The 26,351-nt window shown below is 50.2% G+C and overlaps 1 protein-coding gene across 1 annotated transcript in view; it reads left to right on the top strand.

The window, feature by feature from the left end:
• The window catches only part of GPSM1 (G protein signaling modulator 1), a 159,108-nt gene that overhangs the window by 30,657 nt on the left and 102,100 nt on the right, over window positions 1-26,351 (top strand). The window contains exon 8 of the mRNA XM_048512384.1: window positions 3,515-3,623. Within this exon, the coding sequence (XP_048368341.1) occupies window positions 3,515-3,623 (109 nt within the window). The remainder of the gene's footprint in view (window positions 1-3,514; window positions 3,624-26,351) is intronic.

The raw sequence follows: 26,351 nt of genomic DNA on the forward strand, positions 1-26,351 counted from the left end.
TCTGCTAAGGCACGGTAATCTCATCAAGGGAGGGATCAAGGATTACAGCCATAGATCGACTTCTCCATAAATCTGTCCAAGCCCTTTTTAAAGCTATCCAGGTTAGTGGCCATCACCACCTCCAGTGGCAGCATATTCCAAACACCAATCACATGTTGTGTGAAGAAGTGTTTCCTTTTATTAGTCCTAATTCTTTCCCCCAACATTTTCAATGTATGCCCCCTGGTTCTAGTACTGTGAGAAAGAGAGAAAAATTTCTCTCTGTCAACATTTTCTACCCCATGCATAATTTTATAGACTTCAATCATATCCCCCCTCAGATGTTTTCCTCTCCAAACTAAAGAGTCCCAAACGCTGCAGCCTCTCCTCATAAGGAAGGTGCTCCAATCCTTCAATCATCCTTGTTGCCCTTCTCTGCACTTTTTCTATCTCTTCGATATCCTGTTTGAGATTTGGCGACCAGAACTGAACACAGTACTCCAAGTGCGGTCGCACCACTGCTTTATATAAGGGCATGACAATCCTTGCAGTTTTATTATCAACTCCTTTCCTAATTATCCCCAGCATAGAGTTTGCCTTTTTTTTATCCCCAGCATAGAGTTTGCCTTAAGTTCAGCATAGAGTTTGACATAAGTTCTTATGGGACTTTTAGATCCAGGAAACATTGTGTGTGTGACTGTACAGACCTGTTTAACACCCTCTTAAAGAACTGATGGGGAGGCCATCTTGAGACTTTGCGTAATCTTCTTCCTATCCAAGTGGGACCTGTGCTATCTGACACACAAGGATAAAGTCACTTTTGAGGCTTCCAAAGGCACCCTGCCCAGGGGGAGTCTTCCATATCTTCTCCTGAAGAGAAGTTGAGACTAATATCAGTCCTTCTAAGAGATTTAAAGGGCATGAGACACAACTGATGTCTAACTGCCCACACTTCACAGTGTTTGGTCCCAGCAGGGGTGTCTGGGGGAAACCTATGCTTGTATACTTGGGAAGTCACCACAGGGTGAGACACTTTCTACCTCTTAGTTTCCCCCCTGCAGTGGTTTTTCCATTTTGGGGAGGTCTGATGGCAGCTTCTGTAACCTTCCTGGGGAAAAGCCAAGCAAAGAGGGGTGGGTGGGGGAGAAGCTATCTGGCGCCCTCTGCTGTGTCTAGAGGCATAACTTCCTTTTTCCTGGAACCTCCTGGGCCATCAGGTTCTTTGGGGTCTGAGGGCTGGGGTTGCTCAGCTGCAGCCTGTATCTCCAAGGAGGTATATGTCAATCTGAAGAGTTCCTGAACACAGAGGACACCGCACCATCTGAGGAGTAACCAAGGCTGTCTGTCTAGACTTGCACCCCATTTCTGCCAGTCCTGCTGCAGGCACTCCCCCCAGCCCCAGAGGTGTGAGCAAGGAAGTTCCATCACCCACCTCTGCCTGGGGCATCTTGAGGTGGTCATTTTGATCAGTCCTGCCTTTTCAGTGATGCTGGGATCAAGCAGAGGCCATCTTTCTCTGCGGAGGCAGGAACAAGTGGGTTGAGGGGAAGGAGCTTTTGGGAAAGGGCCTCCCTAACAATTTCAGACATGAAAAATGGGAACCGCCATTCCCCAATCCATGCCCATTCTCTATTCTGTCTTCTGGCTCACCACCAAACCGGCTGTATTTTTATCTCAAGTAGTCAAGTAGACAGATGTCAGGTGCCACATTGGGAAGGCTGCAGCTGCTTTTCGAAGAACGAACAAGATCTGGTGCTCACCAACCAGTGCCCTAACGACCAAGTTCCACCTATTCCCCTCCATTGTGATCCTGACAGCCACTTATGGTAGCGAGACTTGGAAGACATCAACAAGTATCAACAACGTATTCCAACATAAGTGCCAACGCCGGTTCTTGAAGATCCAATATTATGACCATATTACTAACGAAGAGGTGCTCCAAAGGAGCGGCATGTGCAAACTCCATACCATCGCTGCACACAGAAGACTTCGACTGGCTGGCCATGTCTTTCGCATGGAGAATGGTTGGATCCCAAAGATGCCAATGAGGTGGATACCTCCTGTTGCCAAACGACAGCAAGGATGCCTCCAAAACACCTGGAGGAGAACATTTGAGCAAGACCTGAAGGCACTGAACACTACATGGGAAGGGGCTGAAACACCTGCCCAAGACCAGAAATGTTGGAGAGCATTTGCTGCCCAATATGCTACTCAGCATGGGAGGATCTAACTAACTAAGTCAAGTGGAACTGGAAGACCTGCAAGCTGAGAGCCCCTGTGGTGTAGAGATTAAGAGAGGTGGGTTCTAATGTGGAGAACCAGGTTTGATTTCCCACTCCTCTTCATGAGTGGTAAACTCTAATGTGGAGAACCAGTTTGATTCCCCTTTCCTGCACATGAAGCCTTCCAGGTGACATTTGGCTAGTCATAGTCCCTAGGAAGGCGATTGTAAGCTGCCTTTGAGACTCCTTAAAGGTAGAGAAAAGCAGGGCAGAAATACATCTTCTGCACCTCCTGGCAGTTGTGTGAGAAATAAAAACTTGCTCCCGGGTCACGTTTCAGCATAGAAGTGCCGACTGCTAGAGGACAAGACTGTCTCTGATTGAATTGCTGCCTGCTGCCAAGGGCAAAAGACACAGAGGGGACCAACCCTGACTCAGCAGTGTTCTGTCTTTTTATAAGATCTGTCCCACGCCAGTGAAGCTGTTTATTGTGGGCAGGGGTGAGGTCCCAGGACTTTGGCAGGGCTTTGCGGGCAAGCGTGCTTCCCTTACTGAAAGCTGGTGGGAGGGTGACTCTAAATATGACTTGATCACAGCCACTAGGGGGAGCCAAAGATTTCATCTCAGGAGATCACTTCCCTGAAGGTAGGTGAGAGAAGCTTACTGTGTGGAATGGCTTCTGTCCAGTTGACCTTCAGGCTAGGAAAAAAAGTTGTCACTTATAACATCACAGGAGATCCTGAATTCTGCAAAGCACCGTAGCTTCTTTATTTTGGTGCACTCTGTGGATGTGTCTGTCTCAAAGAGCAGCAACCCAACTGGCAAAACCAGTTGTAAAGAGCGGGGGGTGGGGTCCCAAAACAGTTAAGACCTTGTGTTTACTTTTCTGTTTTCTGCACATTATAGATCGGGCCATAACTTACCCCACTCATTGATTCCTCCCTCCCTTATGTTTGAGGACTATTTGAAAAGGAAATCACTTCTACCTCTGTTTAAACCACTGAGTTGCTGCAATTTGGTACTGGTGCTGTTACCCAGAACCCTGCTGCTGGAGTCTCATACTGTTGGATGTGTGTGCATGTGGACTCTGCCTTCTGTTGAATGTCCCAACTGTTGATTGTGGTGACCTATTCTGTGTAATCTGACGAGTCCTAGAGAGAAAGGTGGGTGGCAAATAATGTAAATGGAATCATAAATAAAATGGCAATTCTGGGGTTCATGTTAATTTCTGGGGGAAATTGAGCCTTCAGAAGGGAGATGTTGAAGCATCTCATTGAATATAATATAGTAAAAATGATTTCCTGGTTTTGCAGAGTGGGAGAAGGAAGAGCCTGCTGGAGTTTACAAAATGCCTACCTCTCCATTGGGAGCCATGAACAAGCCCTGTGCTTTGCAGAGAGACATCTGGAAATCTCCCAAGAGGTAAGTTGAGTTACTCTGCTACTGGCAACATATTATCTTTCTCCTGTTGGCTTACTAGATTGCTTCTCCAAGTCTTGGATGATGCTTCAATTGAGTTTTTCTTAGGGGGGGGCGGGGGAGGAGGAACTCCTTCTAAAGTCATCCTGGGGCAGCAGGGCTTGGGGAATATTCTCAGTAAAGGGACCAATGTATTTGTTTCAGTTTTTAAGGAATGAAAGAAGAAGAGTTTGGATTTATACCATGCCTTTCTCTCTTGTAAGGAGGTTCAAGGGGGCTTACAAACTCCTCTCCTTTCCTCTCCCCTCAAAAGACACCTTGCGAGGTAGGTGGGACTGAAAGAATTTTGAGAGAAGTGTGATTAGGCCAAGATCACCCTGCAGGTTGCCTGTGTAGGAGTGGGGAAACAAATTCAGTTCACCATATCAGTCCGCAGCTCTTGTGAAGGAGTAGGGAATCAAACCCAGTTCTTTGGATTAGAGTACACTGCTCCTAACCATTACATCACGCTGGTTCTTGATTATTTTTTTAAATTAAGCTTGACTGTTCTGTGGAGTATTTTTCTAAATGTGTCAGGTAAGGTAGTTTTGGTGAGGAGTTCAAGAGCTTCTGCCTATGGATCTGTCCTGTGGTGGCCATAGGAGATGGTCATGCAGACCCTAACCCAGCAAAATCCAAGGAGGCTTTCTGCCACAGGGTGTCCAGGGCAGATCTCTTGGCAACTGCACCTGGCATGCCATTCAGTCACTCTGGGTGCCCAAAGGAAGACACACAAGAGTCAGGTGCTTATGGAAGCAAGAGGTTGACCCCAAAGATTCCCTCCTCTGTGGAGAAGGAAGACTGAAGGTTCTCTGGGGAGGAGCTGCAACCTAAGCTCTGTGCTGTCAGACTCTCGAACGTGGAAATAACAGAGACCGTAGGAAAGTCCTAAAGCAGTTTATGTCTTACAACCCGCAGAGCAGCAATAGAGAGCAGGATCTGAGCTCTCTAGCTCAGATCCAGGAACTATATCCTTCAATCCCCCCGTTTTGCCCCACACCAAATGTCCCTTACAGTTTCTACAACATTTGCACTACAGAGCTTCAAAGAACCTGGGAACCGTTCACACCTTCTCGCAGATGAGCTGGCACCAGGAAGTTGCCAGGAAGGGAAGAGGGAAACAGGAAAGCATTTACATGAAAATATTTGTAATTCCCACACAGCAAGACATCTAGGCACTGACAGGCATGGTCCTGACATTCCACCCCCCTTAAGACCTCCCCCCCTGGGCGATCGGGGTAAGCTCAGTGAAACGCCTTCACCAAGCGAGGGGCTTGAACATGTTCAGAATCGACCCACTCGTCCCCAGCCGGGAAATGAGTCCATGAGATCAAATACTGTAGCCGGCCACGGTGCACCCGAGAGTCTAAAACTTCCTCCACCTCATGATGAGGCTCCTCCCTCACTGTTACCAGTACCGATACTGCCGGCCTAGGGTGCCAGTCATCCGAGGGAGGTGCCTTCTTGAGGAGGCTGCAATGAAAAACAGGATGTACAGACTTCAAGTTTTTTGGCAATTGTAATTCGGCTGTCACATCATTAATCACTCTGAGTACCTGAAAAGGGCCAATGTACTTTCCCCCCAGTTTCCTACACCCTTGCAGCCCCCACAAGTTCTTGGTGGATAAGTACATCGAATCCCCCACCGTAAGAGTAACCGGCTGCCGCTTGTACCCCTGCTTCGCCTTCTCCAGGGCCTGCTGCATCGCCCCCCAAGCTTGCCGGATGGACTGCACCCATTCGTGAAGTTCCACAGGCCCCTGGTGAACCTCCCCCAGGAATGTCAGCCTGCTCTGACCAGTCCCGTTCATCCTGCCTTTTCCCTGTGCTGCTATGCACTGCGTTATTACAGGCAAACTGGCCCAGCCTCGTGTTGAAAGCCGTCAGGTGCTCGTAGCCCTTGGCGATTTGCACCCAGTAGTAGGCTTCCCGCAAGTCCAACTTAGTGAATATCTTGCCCTCGCCTAAGTAACTAAGTAAGTCCTTGATTAGGGGGAGGGGGTGCTTGTTACTGGCGGAGACCGCGTTGAGTCCCCGATAATCGGTGCACAAGCACAGGGAGCCATCCTTTTTCCGCATGAACAGGACAGGTTCGGCAAAGTCACTGGTTACCCATTTTATAAAGAAGAAGGAGGAGGAGGAGGAGGAGGAGGAGGAGGAGTTTGGATTTATATCCTCCCTTTCTGTCCTGCAGGAGACTCAAAGGGGCTTACAATCTCCTTGCCCTTCCCCCTCACTACAAACACCATCTGAGGTGGGTCGGGCTGAGAGAGCTCCGAGAAGCTGTGACTAGCCCAAGGTCACCCAGCTGGTGTGTGTGGGAGTGCACAGGCTAATCTGAATCCCCCAGATAAGCCTCCACAGCTCAGGCGGCAAAGCTGGGAATCAAACCCGGTTCCTCCAGATTAGATACAGGAGCTCTTAACCTCCTACGCCACCGCCCCGTTTCAAGTTTTTGTCCAAAAACTCCTGGAGCGCCTGGGTTACTGATGGACTCATGGGGTAAAGATGGCTTTTCGGCAGCTTAACCCCAGGGAGTAACTCGATCTTACAGTCAGTCTTACAGTGGGGCGGCAGCTTGTCGCACTCTGTCTCTTCGAACACCTTCCGGAGGTCCCGGTAGTGTCGAGGGATGGCCAAGACGTCCAGTGCGCTCCCAGCCCCCTCGTGAGGGACCCTCGCCTGCATCTGCGGGGGCCCAGATATATGGTCGCCGCAAGGGGGGTCAACAAATCAAATAGAGTTGGAGGGCCAGGAGATATCCGGATCGTGGTCCCGCAACCAAGGCACCCCCAGCACCAGGGAATATTTGGTCACCTCCGTGACAATGAACTGCCCCTCCTCCCAATGCCCCCCGCATTGGAGCAGGACCGGCTCCGTCCGATGCGTGGCCGGTGCACCCCCAATGTGGCCCTATCCATCTGCTCGAACAGGATGGAGCAGCGCAGGGGGAACCGCCGTAGCCCCAACTGGGTTACAAGGGCCGGCTGCATTGGGCAGCGGGTGCAATCTGAGTCAACAAGGGCCTGCGTCTGCACACTAGTCCCGCAAGTCTGATTTGACACAGTCACTGGGAGAAGGAATGGGCCGTTGGTTCCACTCACCGTCAATTCCGCACCCTTCGAAGGGACCTGGCGTCGGGTGCGCATCAGGCCAGGTCGCTGTCGTTTCCCGCCGACTCCTCGCTGGACTCAGTACCACCCGCCTCCTCGGAGGCCAAACTCGCCTTGCACGACACCACTTGCAGCCCCACACCCTTCTTGAACAGAGGCTTCTTCCCCGGACCCTTAGTCGTCCCGGCCTTCACTGCGCTGCTGGCTGGGACCACCGAAGAATTGGGTGTCTTACTTGGACACACAGCCGCTTTGTGCCCCTCACTGCTGCAACTCAGGCAAAGCACCAGCCGCCACCTTTGGGCATAAAGCGATTCCCTTGCCTCCTTCCCACCGCAAGCTGGGGAGGTGCCCTCCGACGGGGGACGGGGGGAAGCCGGAGGAGGGTTGTTCCGTTGTTTCAGTAGCTGCACTCTACAGTAGACAGACCTCCCCTTCGCCCACCCGTGTGTACCACCCTGCCAGGGAGGTCGGCTCCGCAGTCACCATGGCCCATTGTGCCACCTCTGGGTGAAGTCCCTCTCGGAAGAAGTGGATCTTCACCTGCTCCGGCCAGTCCTGGACCACCCCGGCTAGCTGGCAAAACTCCGAGACGTACTCACTCATGGATCGGTATCCTTGCTGGATCTGCCGCAGCCTGACCCAGGTCTTCTCCTCCTCGAACGGATCCTCAAACTGCTGCCACAGGGCCAACATGAAGTGGGGGAAGGAACGTAGTTCGGGCGCCCGGCTCTTGTAAAGTCCCACGTACCAACTGGCCGCCGCTCCCTCCAGGAGAGCCCCCACCTGTACCTGCTCAACCTCATCCTCGTAGTCACCACCGTGCTTCTCCATGTGTGCCTCGACCTGTACGAGGAAGTAGGCCAGCTTCTCCAGTGTCCCATCAAAACAGGACTTCATGCGCCGCCGCTGTGGGGCCTGCGACAGTTGCGGCCCGGGTGGGCCCAGTGGCCCCGGCTTCCCGGGCAGTTCATCGTTGGGAGTGTGGGCACTGGCCGCTCCCCCTCCGGAGGCTGCGGCGGCGGCAACTGCGGTAGATCCTGACAATCCCGCTCTGCCGCCTCTGTGTGGGCCAAGAGGAGCTCCATGTTGCACCGTAGGAAGTGTATCTCCTGCTGCATTTCATCTCGCACCCGCTGCCAGGCAACCGCACCTTGCTCAGGGGCCCACGCCCCTGCTTGGACCTGGGCCCGCGACCACTCACTTTGGGCCGCCAGGTCCCACTCCGAATAAATGTCCTGATCTATGGGCTGCATGAGCCAATTGGACGCACGTTGCCCAGCCACCTTGGCCCCCCAGCACGACTGCCGAGAGGGGACCCACGCATAGGACGATCCCACGCTCTCCCCACCGCTGGTGCTCCACGCGGCACTCAAGGGAGGATCGTGTCAGTCGGGGATGAGGGCATCCTTCTCCTCATCTCCTGAGTCCAGGTCGCAGGGCTCCTTGTCTGGGACCAGTCCCTTCCCTTCATCAGGTTCGCCCATAAGGGACCCACTTGTCGTTTCAACCTTTCCGGCCATGTATCTGAGTATGGGTCAAACTGTGAGATCCATCTTAATGTCAGACTCTCGAACATGGAAATAACAGAGACCGTAGGAAAGTCCTAAAGCAGTTTATCTCTAACAACGCGTAGAGTAACTATAGAAAGCTGGATCTAAGCTAGAGAACTTAGATCCAGGAACTATATACTCCAAGCCCCCCCCCCCCGTTTTGCCCACATCAAATGTCCCTTACAGTTTCTAAAACATTTGCACTACAGAGCTTTAAAGAATCTGGGAACCATTCACACCTTCTTGCAGATGAGCTGGCGCCAGGAGGTTGCCAGGAAGGGGAGAGGGAAAACAGGAAAGCATTTACAGGAAAACATTTGCAATTCTTACACAGCAAGACATCTAATCACTGACAGGCATGGTCCTGACAATACAGACCATCTGGTCCAATTCTCTGCTCAATGCAGGACCCAGCTAGACTGCCCATTCCACTGTTGCACAACTCTTACTGTAATTTTTGTTCTAATATCCAGTTGGAACCTTTCTCCCCATAATTTATACCCATTATTTTGAGTCCTATCCTTTGCCACAAACAGGAACAGCTCCCTGCCCTTCTCTGACAGCCCTTCACATACTTAAAGAAAGCAGCTATTCCCCTCTTTAGTCTCCTCTTCTCTGTACTAAACATTTGCAAGTCCCTCCGCCTGTTCTCATAGGGCTTGGTCTCCAGACCCCTGATCGTTCTTGCTGCTCTCCTCTGAACGTAATATTGATCAACAGGCAAGAGATTGCAGATGGGGGGAGAGTGGTGAGGGCCTTAGAGGGAATGACTATGTCCTCTCAGAAGTTCTTTTGCTGTGGCATTCCAAGAAGACAGAAACATGGTAAGGGACTGAAAAAGCCAGTGTGGATGAACAGAGAACTCTGTTATAAACTGAAGAAGAGTTTGGATTTATACCCCACCTTTCTCTCGTGTAAGGAGACTCAAGGTGGCTTACAAACTCCTTTCCCTTCCTCTCCCCACATCTTGTGATATAGGTGGGACTGAGAGTTCTGAGAGAACTGTGATTAGCCCAAGGTCACCCAGCAAGAATGTAGGAGTGCAGAAATACATTTGGTTCACCAGGTAAGCCTCTGCCATTCAGGTGGAGGAGTGGGGAATCAGACCCAGTTCTCCAGATTAGAATCCACCTGCTCTTAACCACTACACCACACTGGGAATGTTCAAGAAAGAGGCACAAGGACATGCTTCTAAAGAAGAGTATCTGAGTGTTGCTTGGCATTGTAAGTCAGCCATCAGGGAGGCCAAAGGTGAAACTGAGCTAATGCTGGCCAGGAAAGCTTGCAACAGCAAGAAAAGCTTCTTCAGATATATGAGGTGCAGACACAAGATAAAGGAGGCAACAGCCCATGGTTGGGTGAAAGTTGAGAAACTCTGACAAAGCAGAAAAGCTCAGTGCCTGTTTTGCCTCAGTTTTTCCCCTGTAGAAGAGAACAGACTCATGTAGAGATGGTAGTAGGCAAGGGACAGTGTCTGGGCTGCTGGTTGACATGAACAGAGAGGCTGTTGAGAAGCACTTGGCTGCATTCAATTAGTATGTATCTTCTGGGCCAGTTGGGGTGCATCCAAGAGTCTTGAAATAACTGTCTAGAAAACTTGCTGGGCCTTTGTCCATCATCTTTTCAGACTTCTTGGTGGACAGGAAACATGCCACGTGACCGTAGGAGTTCAAATATTAACCCCCTTGTCAAAAAAGGAGGAGGAATGACCTAGGAAATGAGAGGCCAGCCAGTCCAACCTCTGTTTCAGGGAAGATACAGGAGCAGATTTTAAAGGGATCATTCTGCAAGCATCTTAAGGACAACTTGGTGATCCAGGGAAGTCAGCAATGATTTGTCCCCAACAGATGTGGCCAGACCAACCCTGTTCCCATCTATAATTAAGTGATGAGCTTACTGGATCAAGGGAATGCTGTCTATGTTGTTTACCTGGATTTCAGCAAAGCCTTTGGCAGAGTTTCCCATGGTGTTCTGATGAGTAAACTAGGGGACTGTGACTGGACTCTAGGATAGTTATGTGGCTAGGGAATGGCTTGGCTGAATGTGCTCATAGGCTGATTGTCAAGGGCATTTTATTTGAATGTAGGGAAGTTTCCAGTGGGATGTTTCAGGGCTTGTTTCTGGACCTGGTACTTCTTCAGTATTTTGGTAGATGATCTGGATGAAAGAGTGGAGATATTACTTATTAAATATGTATATTATCTCTGTGGAGAAATGGCTCCTTCCCCCTCTGTTTTTCCTCCTCCTTTTGCCTCCTCCACTTCCCCAACCAGGTACCAGAGATTTGGAGGACTTGGAAATCCCAGAGAAACATCAGGAAATGCTACCTGACCTAGGGGGAAAAGATATCTTGACCCAGCCTGACCTGGTCACAGGAGGGGGGGTGGGTCTGGGATCTGATAAATTGAGGGGAAGAGAGAGGCGAGGCCCTCTTTGCTCAGGTCTCTCTGGAGGAGAGCTCTGGCCTGAACTGGGAAGGCGGCAGCCATTTTCTGGACCATGTGCTGGGTAATGTGAGCTCTTTGCAAACTGCAACATTTTAAGCTTTAAGGACCTACCCTGCTTTCCTCCATCTATTAGCCAGGGTATGTAAGGGTGATATTAGTGATAGGGGAAGGGGATTCGCGTTTTATCTCCTTTATTTTGTAAACCTTTACTTCATCTGGCGCAGTGCTAAAAGATGCTTATGACTATTTTAATTTTAATAAATATTTTTAAAACCTTAGCTGTGGAGGACAGTTCTCTGTACCATGTATGCCCTATTGCTTGGACACGCTATTTAAACAGGAGGTAGAGGAAGGCTGAGCAGCTTTTCCTCCAGGACCTCAAACCTACCCTGTGGAACCCAGGAGAGGGGAACCAAGGGGAAAACTGAGGCAGGGGCCTCACGCAGTTGGAAAAGAAGCTGGGAAATCCTGATCTTCCCCAGCGGGCAGTCCTCAAATGATCAGGTGGTGGCAGCATACCCAGAGAGAAAACTAGCCCTCCATAGGAAAAGTTGGCAACTCCTGGGGGTGTGCAGAGTGTGAAATAGGGCCTGCCAGCCAAAAGCAAGCCCATTTCACCACATCCTCAAATTTGTAGAAGTAGCAAACACTACAGATGATAGAATTCAAAGAGATCTTTGAATTCTACCCTGCTAAAACAGGCAGATGTGAACAAGATGCAATTTAGCAAGGATAAGTGCTGAGTTCTACATTTGTGTAACCAAAATAAGGAACATGAATACTGGATGGGTAGAAAAGTGTGTGAACAAGATCTTAGGGTATGGGTGGATAGTAAGTTAAATATGAGCAGCCAGTATGATACAGCAACAAAAAGGCTAATGGGGTGTATCAACAAAGGCATAACATCCAAATCACAAGGTGTTACAGTCCCACTGTACACTGCATTGGTCAGGCTGCACCTTGAGTACATTAGCAGAGGTGCTAGGTGCTCAGAGAAGTGACAGACTCTTTGATTAAAAGATAAAGGTAAATGTTTACTAGGGAACTACATTTCAGACAAGAAAGCTCACAGACAGGAATAGCTGGCAGCTATCTTGCTAGCGAAGGAGCCCCATGGCAAACTGTAGTTCAGCTGTCAAAGCTCTCTTCACGACTTGAGTTCAATACCAGTGGAAGTTGGTTTCAGGTAGCTGGCTCAAGGTTGACTCAGACTTCCATCTTTCTGAGGTCAGTAAAATGCTTGCTGTGGGCAAAGTGCAGATGATTGGGGAAGGCAATGTCAAACCAACCTGTAAGCAAAGTCTGCCTAGTAAACTATGATGTTATCCTGTAGGTCAAAAATGACCAAGTGCTTGCTAGATAGGGAAGGAGGGATGTCATTCCAAGCCTGCGGGGGTAGCAAGCTTGCCTCAGTAAGATCTGGGTTCTTTGCTACAAAACTCCACTCCAGCTTTCTCAACGATTTTTATTGTAAAAATTCAAAACAAAGAAATAAAACAAACTTTGGTTACAGAGATCTCTCAGCTAGACACATCCCTTTTGGATTCCTTTGTCCCCATTCCGGGAACCCATGGCCCAGAGATGCTTCCCTGACCACGTCTCAAGATGGAATCTTAAATCCTTTGTTTTCACCTCAGGAAAACTGTGTTCCAACCACAAGGTAATTTAGGCCTTTGAAGTTGTATCCTGGAACCTTTGCATAGCTTCCTGTTCTCCATCCAGGGGATCAAAGACCGAAGATGCTTTTCACAGTCATGTGTGATTTCCCTTTGCTGTAGTAATAGCATCATTTCATGACATGCCCCCGGGAAAGATGAAATCTGTAGTCTTAATGACTACATATTTCAGCTACTAAACATATAAAAATAGTACATGTTGAGTAATATCAAATGTTTCTGCCTAATACATAGGTCAGCTAACTAAAATTCCTTACATGCATAACATAACACTGTTAACATCGTAAGACAGCAATACAGAATTAAAAAATCATGTTAACTCAAAACATGCTTCCAGACTAATAAGTAATGTAATACCCTTGAGTATTGAGCTACAGTACTCATGCTCTCTTTATTGATTGCAATGTCTGAGGGCATTAGCCACTATATTCTCAGAGCCTTTGATACACGAAATTTCAAACTGAAAATCTTGGAGGCCTAAAGCTCACCGCATAATTCTTGCATTGTTACCTTTCATCCTGTCTAGGAACACTAGAGGATTGTGATCAGACTGGATAAAAAATTGTGTGCCCATCAGATAAGGCTTGAGCTTGTTGAGACACCATATTAGTGCTAAACATTCTTTTTCCACTGTACTATAATGGCATTCACGAGGAAGAAGTTTTCTACTCAATACACAACAGGGTGTAATTCTTGGTCATCTAACCTTTGAAGTAAAACACCTGCAGTCCCTCTTTCTGAGGCATCAGTTTGAACTATGAAAGGTATCAATCAGACATTTCTTCAACTGGTCAAAAGCATGTTGACACTGTGGGGACCACTGTACTTTAATTGAGGCACTCTTTTTGCATAAGTCAGCCAATGGGGTTGCTATTTGACTGAAATGCGAAATGAATCTGCAGTAAAATCCTGCCATTCATAGAAAAGGTTTCAGCCTGCTTCCTCCTACATGGTGACCTAAGTACACAGCCTCATTGCAACCGAGGTAGCACTTGTCAGGTCTGAGTGTAAGTCCTGCCTCTTTTAAGCGTGTCAGCACCATTCTAAGGTGCTCCACATGTTCTTCCCAAGTGGAAGATGTAATGGGCACATCATCTTGATAGGCTCTTGCATATGGCTGTCAGGACCATGCCTGTCAGTATCTTGATGTCTTGCTGTGTGTGATTTGCAATTGTTTTCCTGTTTCCCTCTTCCCTTCCTAGCAATCTTCTGTTAGCAATCTGTCAGGAGGCCTGTTATTTAAGGGATTTGCTTTTTCTGCTTTCTGGATGCTGAGGGTGGAGGAATGGGTTAATTGCATTTCTAACTGACTTTTCTCTGTGTTCTGTATGATGTTATACAGTACCAGGTGCTGCCCAAGGTCAGTGCCTGGCTGTCTTCACTGTTATCTCATTTGCAGTTCTTTTGGGTGCGCATTCCCACGATGGGGGGAAACAGGGGGGGGGGGATTAAAGATATAAATCCTGGATCTGAGCTCTCTAGCTCAGATCCTGCTTTACATTGTTACTCTTCGCATCACTTGGAATAAACGGCTTTTGGACTTTCCTATGTCTCTGTTATTTCTACGTTCGAGAGTCTGACATTAAGCAGGATCTGCAGTTTGACCTGCACTCGGATCCATGGCCAGCAAGGATGGAGCTGCAGGCGGGTCCCCGGCTGGTGAACCTGATGAGGGAACGGGGCGAGTTTCAGACGAGGACGAGATGCCCCGTGACCAGGACGATCCTCACTTCGGTGCTGCGCGAAGCAACAGCGATGAGGAGAGCATGGGATCGCCCTACTCTTGGGTCTCTTCTCGGCGGCCATGCTGGGGGGCCAAGGCAGCTGGGCGGTGTGAGTCCACTTGGCGCATTCAACCCATGGACCAGGACATTTACTCGGAGTGGGACCCAGTGGCGCAAAGCGAGTGGTCGCGGGTCCAGGTCCAGGCAAGGGCGTGGGCCCCTGAGCGGGGCACGGTGGCCTGGCGGCGGGAGCAAGACAAGATGCGACAGGAGATACACTTCCTATGGCGCAACATGGAACTCCTCTTGGCCCCCGCCGAGGCGGCAAAGTGGGATCGCCAGGATCTGCTGCAGCTGCCACTGTCACCTCTGGAGGGGGAGCAATTGGTGCCTGCGCCCCCCAATGATGGGCCTCCGGGGCCACAGCCGCCACAGCCCCTGTGGCGGCAGCGGCACTTGAAGGTCCATTTCGACGGGACGACGGAGACGCTACCCTACTTTCTCGTGCAAGTCAAAGCGCATATGGAGAGGTGCGGTGGTGACTATGAGGATGAGATCGAGCAAGTACATGAGGTGGGGGCCCTCCTAGGGGGGGCGGCCGATTGGTATGTGGGACTTTACAAGAGCCGGGCCCCAGAGTTGCGTTCCTTCCCCCCTTCATGTTAGCACTGCGGCAGCAGTTCAAGGATCCGTTTGAGGAAGAGAAGGCCCGTGCCAGATTGTGACGAATCAGGCAAGGGTCCCAATGCGTGAGTGAGTACATCTTGGAGTTCTGCCAGCTAGCCGGGGTGGTCCAGGATTGGCCGGAGCAGGTGAAGATTCACTTCTTCCGAGAGGGGCTTCACCCAGAGGTGGCACAGTGGGCCATGGTGACTATGGAGCCGACCTCCCTGGCAGGATGGTACACACAGGCAGGCGAGGCAGAAGTCCGTCTACGCAGAGTGCAGTTACTGAAACAGCGGGGCAATCCCCTGCCGGCTTCTCCCCGTCCCCCGTCAGGGGCACCTCTCCGACTCACGGTGGCAAGGAGGTCAGGGAATCTCTTTACGCCCGGTGGTGACAGCTGGGACTTTGTCTGAGTTGCAGCGAAGAGGGGCACAAAGCAGCCGTGTGTCCTAGGAAGAAACCCGACCCTCCAGTAGTCCCTGCTAGCGGCGCAGTGAAGGTCGGGACAGCTAAGGGCCCAGAGAGAAAGTCACAGTTCAAGAAGGGTTCGGGACTACAAATGGAGGCAAGTTCGGGACTACAAGGGTTCGGGACTACAAGCGAGGCAAGTTCAGCCTCCGAGGAGGCAGGTGGCCCCGAGTCCAGTGAGGGGTCAGCGGGAAACGATAGCGACCTGACCGCAGCGGGAAACGATAGCGACCTGACCTGAAGTGTGCCCGATGCCAGGTCTCTTCTAAGGGCACAGAACTGAGGGTGAGTGTAACCAATGGCCCATTCCTTCTTCCTGTGACTGTGCCAAATCAGACTTGTGGGACTAGTGTGCAAACACAGGCACTTGTTGACTCGGGGTGCACCCGCTGCCTAATGCAGCCATCCCTAGTGGACCAGTTGGGGCTGCAGCGGGTCCCCCTACGCTGCCCCATCCTTTTCGAGCAGATGGAGAACTTGTATTTTGGAATTGTCCTTATCCAATGCGGGGGGCACTGGGAAGAGCGGCGGCCAAATATTCCCTGGTACTAGGAGTGCCTTGGCTACAGGACCACGACCCCGGTATCTCCTGGTCCTCCAACTCTATCCGATTTGTTGACCCCCCTTGCAGCGACCATATGTTGACCCCCCTTGCGGCGACCATCCTTTGCTGCTGCAGGCAGGGGAATCCCACGAGGTGGCTGGGAGCACGCTGGACGTCTCGGCCATCCCTCAACCCTACCGGGACCTTCGGAGGGTGTTCGAGGAAACAGAGTGCGACAAGCTGCCGCCCCACTGTAAGACTGACTGTAAGATCGAACTACTGCCTGGTTCTAAGCTCCTGAAAAGCTGTCTCTGTCCCATGAGCCCGTCGGAAGCCCAGGCGCTTCAGGAGTTTTTGGACAAAAACTTCAAACAAAGTTTCATTGAAAGGGTAACCAGTGATTTTGCCGCTCCCATATTGTTTGTGCGGAAGAAGGACGTCTTCCTTCGGCTGTGTACTGACTATCAGGGACTGAACGCAGTCTCCGTGTGCAACAAATATCCGTTGCCCCTGATCAAAGACTTACTGAGTTGTCTGGGGATGGGCAAAGTTTTCATTAAGTTGGATTTGCGGGAAGCCTACTATCAGGTGCGGATCACCAAGGGGTACAAGCACCTAACGGCTTTCAACACGAGGATGGGCCAGTTTGCCTACCGCATCCTCCCATTAGGGTTATCCAGGGCTCCCAGGATTTTCATGTGTTTGATAAATGAGGTTCTCCAGGATTTTCTGTTCAAGGGGGTGGTGGTGTATTTGGATGATGTCCTTATTTACTCCCAGACGGAGGAGGAGCATGTTAAGACTGTGCGGGCTGTGCTACAGTGGCTCCTCGACAATGACTTGTTCGTTAAACTTTCCAAATGTGACTTTCATAAGGAGCGGCTGGACTTTCTGGGTTACCAGATCTCTAGCCAGGGGTTGGAAATGGACCCGAGTAAGGTGCAGGATGTGTTGCAGTGGCAGGAGCCCTGCACCAGGCGTCAGTTGCAGTCGTTCCTGGGCTTTGCCAATTTCTATCGGGACTTTATCCTTAACTTTGCCTGGCTGGCTCTCCCCCTCACTGATTTGCTGTGCATGAAGAAGAAGGGGCTGGTGGCAACCAAGCCTTCAGCTCCGCTGCTGTAGTCCCCGGAGTGCGGGGCGGCCTTCCAGGCGCTTAAGTGTGCCTTCACTTAGGAACCTATACTACGCCATGGTGACCCTTCCAAGTCCTTTATTGTGCATGTTGATGCTTCAGACAAGGCTATGGGCGCTGCCCTACTACAGAAGGGGGAAATGGGAGGTTGTATCCATGTGCCTATCTCTCCCGCAAGTTTTCGGGGACAGAGCGTCACTGGACGGTTGGGGATAAGGAGACGGGGCGATCAAGTGCACTTTGACTGGCTGGCGACACTGGCTGGAGGGCGCGGCCCTTCCTTTCGAGGTGTGGACTGACCATAGGAACTTGGCGGGGCTTCATGCTCCGGGAACTTGTCTGCCAAGCAGCTTCGTTGGGCTGACTTTTTCTCCTGTTTTAAATTCACGCTGCATTTCCTCCCCGGGAAGTCAAATTGCTTGGCTGATGCCTGTAAGGAATTCCAAAGAGCAGAAATAAAAAGGCTTTTGATTATAAGTCCGTTTATTCAGACATCCTGGAAAGCACACACACACACGACATTCTCACAGGGTTGGTGCAGGTCCTGGCCGGACGCCCGGCCAAAAGAATCTCCGTCGAGGTCAGGTTAGGCTGTAAGGGAAACAAGAACGACTGAGATCCTTACACTCTGCCTCCCCTAAAAGAAATCTCCCCCTTTTCCCCCTCCCCCGGTTTGTCCGGAAAAGCTTGGTGAAATGCAGCAATTAAAGAGGGGGCATCGATATTCTCCTTATACACCCATTGATTATGGCCAGAAGAATAGCCAACCCATGACACCAGATATTGTATTTTGGCGAAAGAAACGCAGAGAGTCCAGGATACGCCTCTATCCTATAATGCTTATGTCCATCAATTATAACTGGCGGGTGTGTCTCCGGAGGGTCAAGCCAGGCATCCGAAGCGAGAGCCTCCTCGAGCTTTTGAAATGGAAGACGGCATGAATGTTACTTAGTGAATTAGGCAGATCTAAGCGAGCAGTAACATCATTGATCACTTTTGTAATCTGAAAGGGACCCACAAATTTCTTGCCAAGTTTTGAGTATTTATGCATCGCCTGGAAGAGTTTTAGTGGACAAATAAACCCAAGCTCCAACACGGCGGGGAATTCTGAGCGGTGTTTATCTGCCTCGAAACTTCACTTCTTGAGAGCCTGTTTTAAGGTAGACTGAACTGGACTTCCAGCCTTCGGCTAGTGACAAAATCCATTGATTGAATTCTGGTGGTTGTGAATACCTCCACCGGCAGCTGGGGCAACGGCGGGTAGCTGATCGGCTACAGAGACTACTTCGAATGGGGTTTTCTTATGCATACTGCTATGAATTGCATTATTAAAGCATACTCAAGTAAGGGAAGCACCACACCAGTTGTCCTGATGGTAGTTTGTATAACAACGCAATATTGTTCTAGTGTTCTTGTCTGGTCCGCTCACTTTGCCTGTCAATTTCTGAACGTGGTAGGGGGCGGCGACCGCTGGTGTGGTTCCCAACAACTCCAGGAAAGCCTTCCAAAAAATCGGTGAAATGAATTGAGGGCTACTTATCCGATACCACCTTCCCAGGAGAGAGAGTGAATGTAGGCGGTAGATGTGTTGAATGAACAACCAGGCTAGTTTGGGAGCTGGAAGGTGCTGGTGGTGCAAGGAATGAAATGCTTCTGTTTGGAGAAGAGATCCACCACCACCCACAAATACAGCAAGTTCCCGTGACTCTCAAGCTAATCAGTGATAAAATCCATTGAAATAATCTGCCAGGGTCGGGAGGCAACGGGGATAGGTTTCCAGTAACCCATGAGGCTTTCCTGGTATTGACTTGGCCTCCGCATTACATGGAACACTCCTTTAATGTAAGACTCAACGCCCTGGCGCATAGAGCGCCATTCAAAACTGGCGTATGGTTAGATGAAGGGTTTTCACAAACCCGAATTCGCCCAGCCTGACGAAAGCACCATGGCATGCTTGAAGAACCTGCTTTCGGAGGGGAGTAGGAACGTACCAACACCCCCCCTTTTCCAGACACCATCCTCCAAGCTTAGCTGTGCATCTTTTTCCTCTGTTGGCGGAAGCCTCGCGTAATCCCGCCTCCTTGAGTTCTTGAAGGAAGGGGGAGACGATGGCTGGGATGGGCTTAGGGGTGGTGACGTAGAGGATTGTGAGCGGGTGACAGCTAATCCTAGCTGGGAGGGAGAGAGAACGGTGCGTGGAATATCCCGTAGGGATGCGCCTCCTCCCTCCCCGGGGAGGGGGGACAATGTATCAGCCAGCTTATTGCTTTTACCAGGGAAAAAATGGACCGGAAAGGAAAAGCGAGAGAAAAAATCAGCCCAACGTAATTGTTTTGCATGGACATTTTGAGGGGTGTGGAAAGCGCAGCCAAATTTCTTTATGATCCATCGATTCTTGAAAGGGGTGCTTGGCTCCTTCTAACCAATGGCTTTAAGTGCCTAACGCAAGTTTGATGGCAGCTGCCTCTTTATCTCCAACAGTCCAGTTTAGTTCGGAACCAGAAAATTTTTTGGATAAATAAGCACACGGTACCAATTTCTATTGTCTTCTCTTTATTTCCTTTTTCTGCAAGAGGGCAGCTTCTGTTACTTGTCCGAAGCATCCACGTGAACGATGAAAGTAGCCTGGTGGGTCGGGATGTGTCAGAATTGGCTCAGTTGTGAAAGCTGTTTTCAGCTGCTGGAACGCTTAATTGGCATTCCTGCTAATTTCAGGGGAGGGGGGCCCCGGGCTTGGCCGCTTTGCGTCCTTTTCCTTTAGTGCGCGAAAAGATCAGTGAGCGGTAAGGCAAGTTTGGGCAAAATGGGGAACGAAGTCACGAGCAGAAGTTAAGCAAAGCCTAAGAAAGATTGCAATTCCCTTCATTTGGTGGGGGCAGGCTAGTCAACCACTGCAGCCACTTTAGCCGGGTCCATTTCTAGACCGCCAGAGGATATCTGATAGCCCAGGTAGTCTATGGAGGTTTGGTGAAAACAGCATTTTGACAACTTGGCAAAGAGGGAGTTATCAAGTAAACGTTGTAAAACTTCCCGGACTAAAGCCTCATGCTCTTCCAGGGTCTGTGAGTAAATCCGCATCATCCAACATACTACGATTACTCCCTTGTACAATAAATCATGTAATACTCTCGCTTATGAGGGCCAAGGAAAGCCCCCTTGGGCCCAGGCCAATCCTGGCGGCATTATTAAACATTCATATTGCCCGAATTTGGTATTAAATGCTGTTAAATGTTCGTACCAGACTCCGCGATGAGGATACCTATAATAAGCTTTCCCAAGTAAATCCAATTTGGTAAAAATCCTGCCTTTGCTCTAGGGCATCCAAGAGGTCCTTTATTAAGGGGCAAAGGCTGATTTTGTTGGAGATGGAAACTGGCATTTAGTCCACGATAATCAGCAGTACAAAGTCTTAACGAACCGTCACCTTTTCTTAACAAATAAAACAGGGGCTGCATGGGTGTACTTTGCGGCTCTCACGCATGAATCTGCTGGCTAAATTCTTTTTATCTAAGAAGGCGCGGAGCTCCTTTTCCTCGGTGGGACTCATGCGATAGATCCTCCCCTTAGGTAATTGGGCGCCGGGTTGTAGCAGGATCTTGCAATCGGTATCTCTATGGGGGGGAAGCTGATCGCACTCCTGTTCCTGGAAAACTCTAGATAGGTCTTGATACGCCTTGGGGATTTCTACAGCAAGGGGAGCCGACAGTACATTGAAAGCTGTAGCCATGGTTGCTTCCCCCTCCCCTACCGATGGATCTTCCCCCATCCATGTGATCTCCGCAGGGGGGATCTGAGAATTGAAGGATTCGCTCCTTCCAAACGAAGGTTGGTTCGTGTAAAAGTAGCCATGGCATACCTAAAACAATGGAGTGCTTTGCAACTGGAGCAAGAATGAAACTAATCTTTTCCCAATGATCGTTGCAACGGAGAAGTACCGGTTGGGTTTTGAACCGGGCCGGACCCTCACCACCCAGTGGGCTACCGTCCATTTGGGTGAAAGGAATGGGCTTCACCAAGGGAACTCGGTCTAAACCGAGTTCCTCGGCCACTTGCGGTCTCATAAGACAGTGGGAGCAACCTGAGTCCACAAGTGCAGAGGCTAAAATGCGCGTATGTTTACTGGGGTTGGCTAAGGAAGTCATAATAGTAATGGGCGCGCTGCCTTCACTCACCGGATCAGGAGAAGGATTAAGATCCCCGGGTGCCGCGGAAAGACTAAGCGCAGTTTCTTCCTCTTCGACATCCTCATCAAAAGTAGCTTTGGACGATCCTTGAGTTGGCAGGCTGGATTTGCATGGAGGCTTGGCAGATGGAGTGCGGGCCCCCGGGAGGGGAGGCTTCTGCTTCTTCGGGCAGTTGGCAGCCAGGTGGCCAGGACCTCTGCAATAGAGGCACAATCCCAAACGGCGACGGCGTTCCGACGTGGTCTCGGCCGCTACGGCCGGGCTTGGTTTTCTAGCGGCCGGCGCCGGCATGTTGGCTGGTTTCGGGCGTGGGCGGCCTCCAGCGTGGGCATAGGCAAGACGGGCAGCAACTTGCGAGCCGAGCTCGATCCAATTTAGCTCTTTCGAACTGGAACCGAGGTCGGGAGAGAGGCACCAGCGAAACCGGATCATCTCCCGGATCCTCGGAGTCTGGAAGGGAAGGCTTGAAACCCTCTATGGGGGCTATCGTTCCTTCCACATGGTCAAGAGTACTCAATCTCTGCATGTTAGAACACCAGAGATCCAAACACAGTCAAGAGAAAAAATGAGTTAGATTCCTGCCATAATGTAAGGAATTCCAAAGAGCAGAAATAAAAAGGCTTTTGATTATAAGTCCGTTTATTCAGACATCCTGGAAAGCACACACACACGACATTCTCACAGGGTTGGTGCAGGTCCTGGCCGGACGCCCGGCCAAAAGAATCTCCGTCGAGGTCAGGTTAGGCTGTAAGGGAAACAAGAACGACTGAGATCCTTACAATGCCCTGTCTCGGTTGCTCGATCCTTCCCCGGTGTAAGGTTGTGGTTTGATGTGTGTTTCTGTTCAGCCAGCCTGGCCTTGGAACATTCCACGGTCTGGGCTGTATGCCCAGGATGGCTGCTGGAGTTAACCTTGCTGTCTGCGCTTATCATATATTTTTGAAGCTTGTCTTTTTCTATCGTGGGAATTGTAGCTGGGAATTGTAGTTGGGAGTTCTGGGAGGAGCCGTTTTGCCCGTAAAAGAGGCGACCTGATTTGGGGAAGGTCAGAATCTGCATTCCGTGTATTGTGACTCCTGAAGTTTATGAAATAAAGAACTATTCAAAGTTACTTGATTTCGGGTCCTTCGAGGTTCCTTACATTATGCAGATTCTCACAACTTTCTTTTCAGATTGAATGTGGCTAAACACCATCTCCATCCGTTCCTGTGGATCTCTGATGTTGTCCAACATGCAGAGATTGGGTTTCCGGGGTCCGCTGAACTCGGAATATGAGGAGGGTGCGGTAACCCCCAAAGAGGGTTACCTCTCCTCCCTCCCGGCAACCGCTTCTGTGGAGGAGCCAGCGGAATCAATCTCCCTGGTGACCCTCTCCAGGCCTCGGCTCAGCGAGAGCTTAGCCTTCCTCCAACTGCACGAGCAAGTGGAAGAAGCCCCCCTGATGGCCCGGCGCACGGTCTCGGCCGAACGTCTAGAGGTCCGTCAGGAGCTCTACGATCCAGGTGGCAGGGTGTCGATGGATCGTGCCCCCCAAGAGCGGCACTTCACCACCCGCCAACATGTGGATTACAAACCAGTGATGCGAACGGTCACGGCGGAGGTCGAAGTGTCGACCATCCATGGAGACACCCAGGAATCTCTGGAGAAATTTCTGGATCAATACCTTGAGGAGCCTCCTCCTGAACACCACTGGCAGAGCACGGGAGCCCGCCCGAAAGGGTCACGCCCATTAGCACCCTGAGATTCCATGGAAGGTGTTATGGATTTACAAAAAGGGTCCAGGGTTCGACTCACCTTCGCAGAGGATACCCGCGCCCGGGATCCTCCGGACTTACAGGAACTTGAGGGGGCGACTGCCATGCCTGCAGCAGACCTGGATCGCCCCCCTGACTCAGAACCAGTCCATTGGGCTGAGCAGTTTGAGGCTCTCGAAGTGGCCAAACGTGATTGGGAACAAGAGCGTGAAGCCCTCAAGAAGGAGCGCGAAGCCCTCGAACTGGAACGTGAGCAGCAACGCCAGGAATTCGAATTGGAGCTGGCACGGGAGAAAGATATCCTCAAACAACAATATCTTCAGGATATTACAGTCCATGATCGAGTGATGGAACAATCCAGGCTTGAACTCCAACGTTGGCGGGAGAGCTTAAAAGCCCTTGAAAACCAAGGGGAGGTCGACTCCGCAATCCAAAAGGCCGAGCGTGAAAGGCTGCAGCGTGAACAAGATGCCTTGGATTTCAGACGGGATGCCCTCTCACACAGAGAGAGGGAACTTGCCGCAAGAGAAACAATGCTCCAGAGAGACGGTGGGGTGCCCCAGGCCACCCCAACCCAAGCCGATGGCGCATCAAGACCGCGCTCTCCCGCCGCCCCAATCCATGCAGCAGCAGCCCCCCGGATAGCAGCCCCTCTGCCGCAACACAGGGTGGTTCACCCCCCAGCATAACCGTCGCTGCCACCAGTTCGTGCTCCTGTCCCCGCTCCTGCACCACGCGTGGCACCGGCGGCCGGTAGAGGCTACCCTCAACCCCACATTCCGGCACGTTTTGATGGGACCACTTCCAAGTTACCGTATTTCATCCTACAATTGGATGCCCACATGCTAGAATTCGGAAGCGGAGAAAGTTCGGGATATCGGATCTGTGCTGGATGGGGATGCGGCGGAATGGTTTGTGGAATTGCATGAAATGGGGGGCCCCGAACTCCAAACCGTGGCTGCCTTGCTTCAGGGACTTCGACTCTGATTTCAGGATCCAGACGAGGTGAACAAGGCCATTAAGACTATTAAAACCATTAAGCAGGGTAATAGTGTCAGGGAATCAAAATAAAGAGGTGTGCATCTTGTGCACAGATCATGGAGATCTAAATGACAGCACCTGTCATCCAGGGTCAGTTGGCAAAAGCCTGATGCAACTGAACCAAACCAGTCTGATCCGGTGCTGTGACCGTCTCAGTGATTGGGCAGTGTTTGTATATTAGTGGAGCACTATCAGTGCACATTATCTGTTAGGGATTCTTGTTTACTGCGAAGCATGCTGCCGGTTTGTTCCTTGATATTCACTGTATATAGCTTGCACCTGAAAGTAAAATTCCTTCTTTGAAGTGAAGCTACTGTGTGGTGGAGTTATTTGTCTGCTGTGCCAAGCCATCTTCAACTGCACTTATCTTTCTCTGGTAACGCACCTATCCGTTGATGAACCGCCTACTCTGTCAGGTTATGGGCCCAGAGTTTGCCGTTACACGGGAGTAAGGTAGTGCTGAGGAGTGTTGTTGGCGTGAAGTGCACGAGCTGTGTGTGGAACAGAGGCAGTCATGGCGTTTACAGCTACCAGTTTGCCTTTTGAGAGGCTGGACGGGACGAACTACATGCCGTGGAGCTGTAAAATGAAGAGTTATCTTATCAGAGATGACCTGTGGGGCATTGTTGAGGTACCCCCCGCCGCCGGAGTCGCAGCAGAATGGAGGGCTGATGAAAGAGCAAGAGCTACTATCATCCTGGCAGTGGCTGATTCTCAGCTGGTGTATGTGCAGAACGCCGTAAGTGCCCATGACGTCTGGGAGGTGTTAAAGAAGCTGTACCAGCGAGACACAGTGGGTTCCAAGGTTCTACTCACGCGTAAGCTGTATAACCTGAAGCTGAAGGCTGGTGAGTGTGTCTCAACTCACTTGCAGGCTATGCAGACTCTTTTCGCTGAGCTAGAGAGCAGAGGCCTTGCATTCCAAGAAGCTCATAAATCTTATCTCCTCCTTTCGTCTTTGGACAGTTCTTGGGAGCAGCTTGTTTTGAGCTTACAGAATGTGAAGGAAGACGAGCTTACTTTTGATTTTGTTACTACCAGTCTGCTGGAGTGGCAGAAACAGAAAGATTATCAGCGCGAATGCCGCTTGGAAGAATGTGCTGGAAAGAGCAGTGCTCGGCCTGTCGGTGTCTGGAGAGGAAAAGCCGTGTCAGAGGCTACGTCTGTGAAATCCTTTGCTGTGCGTCGTTGCTACGTTTGCGGGTCAGACAAACATCTAGCCCGTAATTGTGCAAGTTCTGGATCTAGCCAATTGAGGCAACAGAAGGGGAAATACAGAAAGAAGCCTTTTTTTGAGAAGCAAGACAGAGCTGAATCTGCTTTGCTGGTTACGTGTGCTGAAGATTCTAAGGCAGTTTCCTGGCTTATTGACTCTGCTTGTACTGAGCACATCGTAAATTCCAGGTCCCTGCTGGAGGACGTAAAGGAATCAACAGTTGCTCACGTAAGCCTTGCTGACGGCAGTCCAGTGGAAGTTAGCCTACAAGGAACTGCGTTTGTGCCTTCTTTAGGCAAGTCTCTGAAAAATGTATTGTTAGTGCAAAATCTAGATTTCTGTTTGTTATCTGTAGCTAGCCTAACACATGATGGTTATAAAGTTGATTTTGTTGATGACATGTGCTATGTGAAACTGAATGGCATTGTCTGTGCAAAGGGAAAGCTTGAGAATAAGTTGTATAAAATGATTCCCAAGAATACAGGCAGTGAAGAACATGTTTCTTGTCTATCTAACCGTCCTATGCATGACAATTGTGTCCATGCTTTACACAGAGTACTAGGGCATTCCAGTTTTTTTACTTTAAGGCAACTTGCTAAAGTTTGTGACGTGAATGTAAAGCCATGCCACAAGTACCTTGACTGTGCAGTGTGCAGTAAAGCTAAAGTGAAAGCTCACCCCTCCACTGCAGTCCGTCAAAGAAAAACAGAGAAACCGTTTTCTCTTGTCCATGTCAACCTAACTGGCCCGTTTTCTCCAACACAAGGTGGCGCCAAATATTTCATGGTGCTGGTTGATGATTTCAGCAGGTATACTTATACTGTGTTGTTGAAGACAAAAGCTGAAGCCTTTGAGAAGTTTAAACAGTGGGTGGCAATGGTTGAACGCAATTTTCCCTATAAAATAGCCAGATTACAATCTGACCGGGGCGGCGAGTTCCTGGGCAATGATTTTCAACATTGGTTAGCCCAAAAAGGCATAGTTCACAGGAAAACTAACCCTTTTTCTCCGTTTGAGAACGGGGTTTCTGAGCATAAGATTTCTTATCTGGAAACCATGCGTGATTGTTTGTTGATGGATGCAAACTTGCCTTTTCACTTTTGGGGTGAAGCTGTTAGCACAGCTACCTATCTCATAAATAGATTGTGGAGTGTGACAATCAATCAAACAC

The sequence above is a fragment of the Sphaerodactylus townsendi genome, linkage group LG12 (genome assembly GCF_021028975.2).
Source record: "Sphaerodactylus townsendi isolate TG3544 linkage group LG12, MPM_Stown_v2.3, whole genome shotgun sequence".
NCBI classification, from domain to species: Eukaryota; Metazoa; Chordata; class Lepidosauria; order Squamata; family Sphaerodactylidae; genus Sphaerodactylus; species Sphaerodactylus townsendi.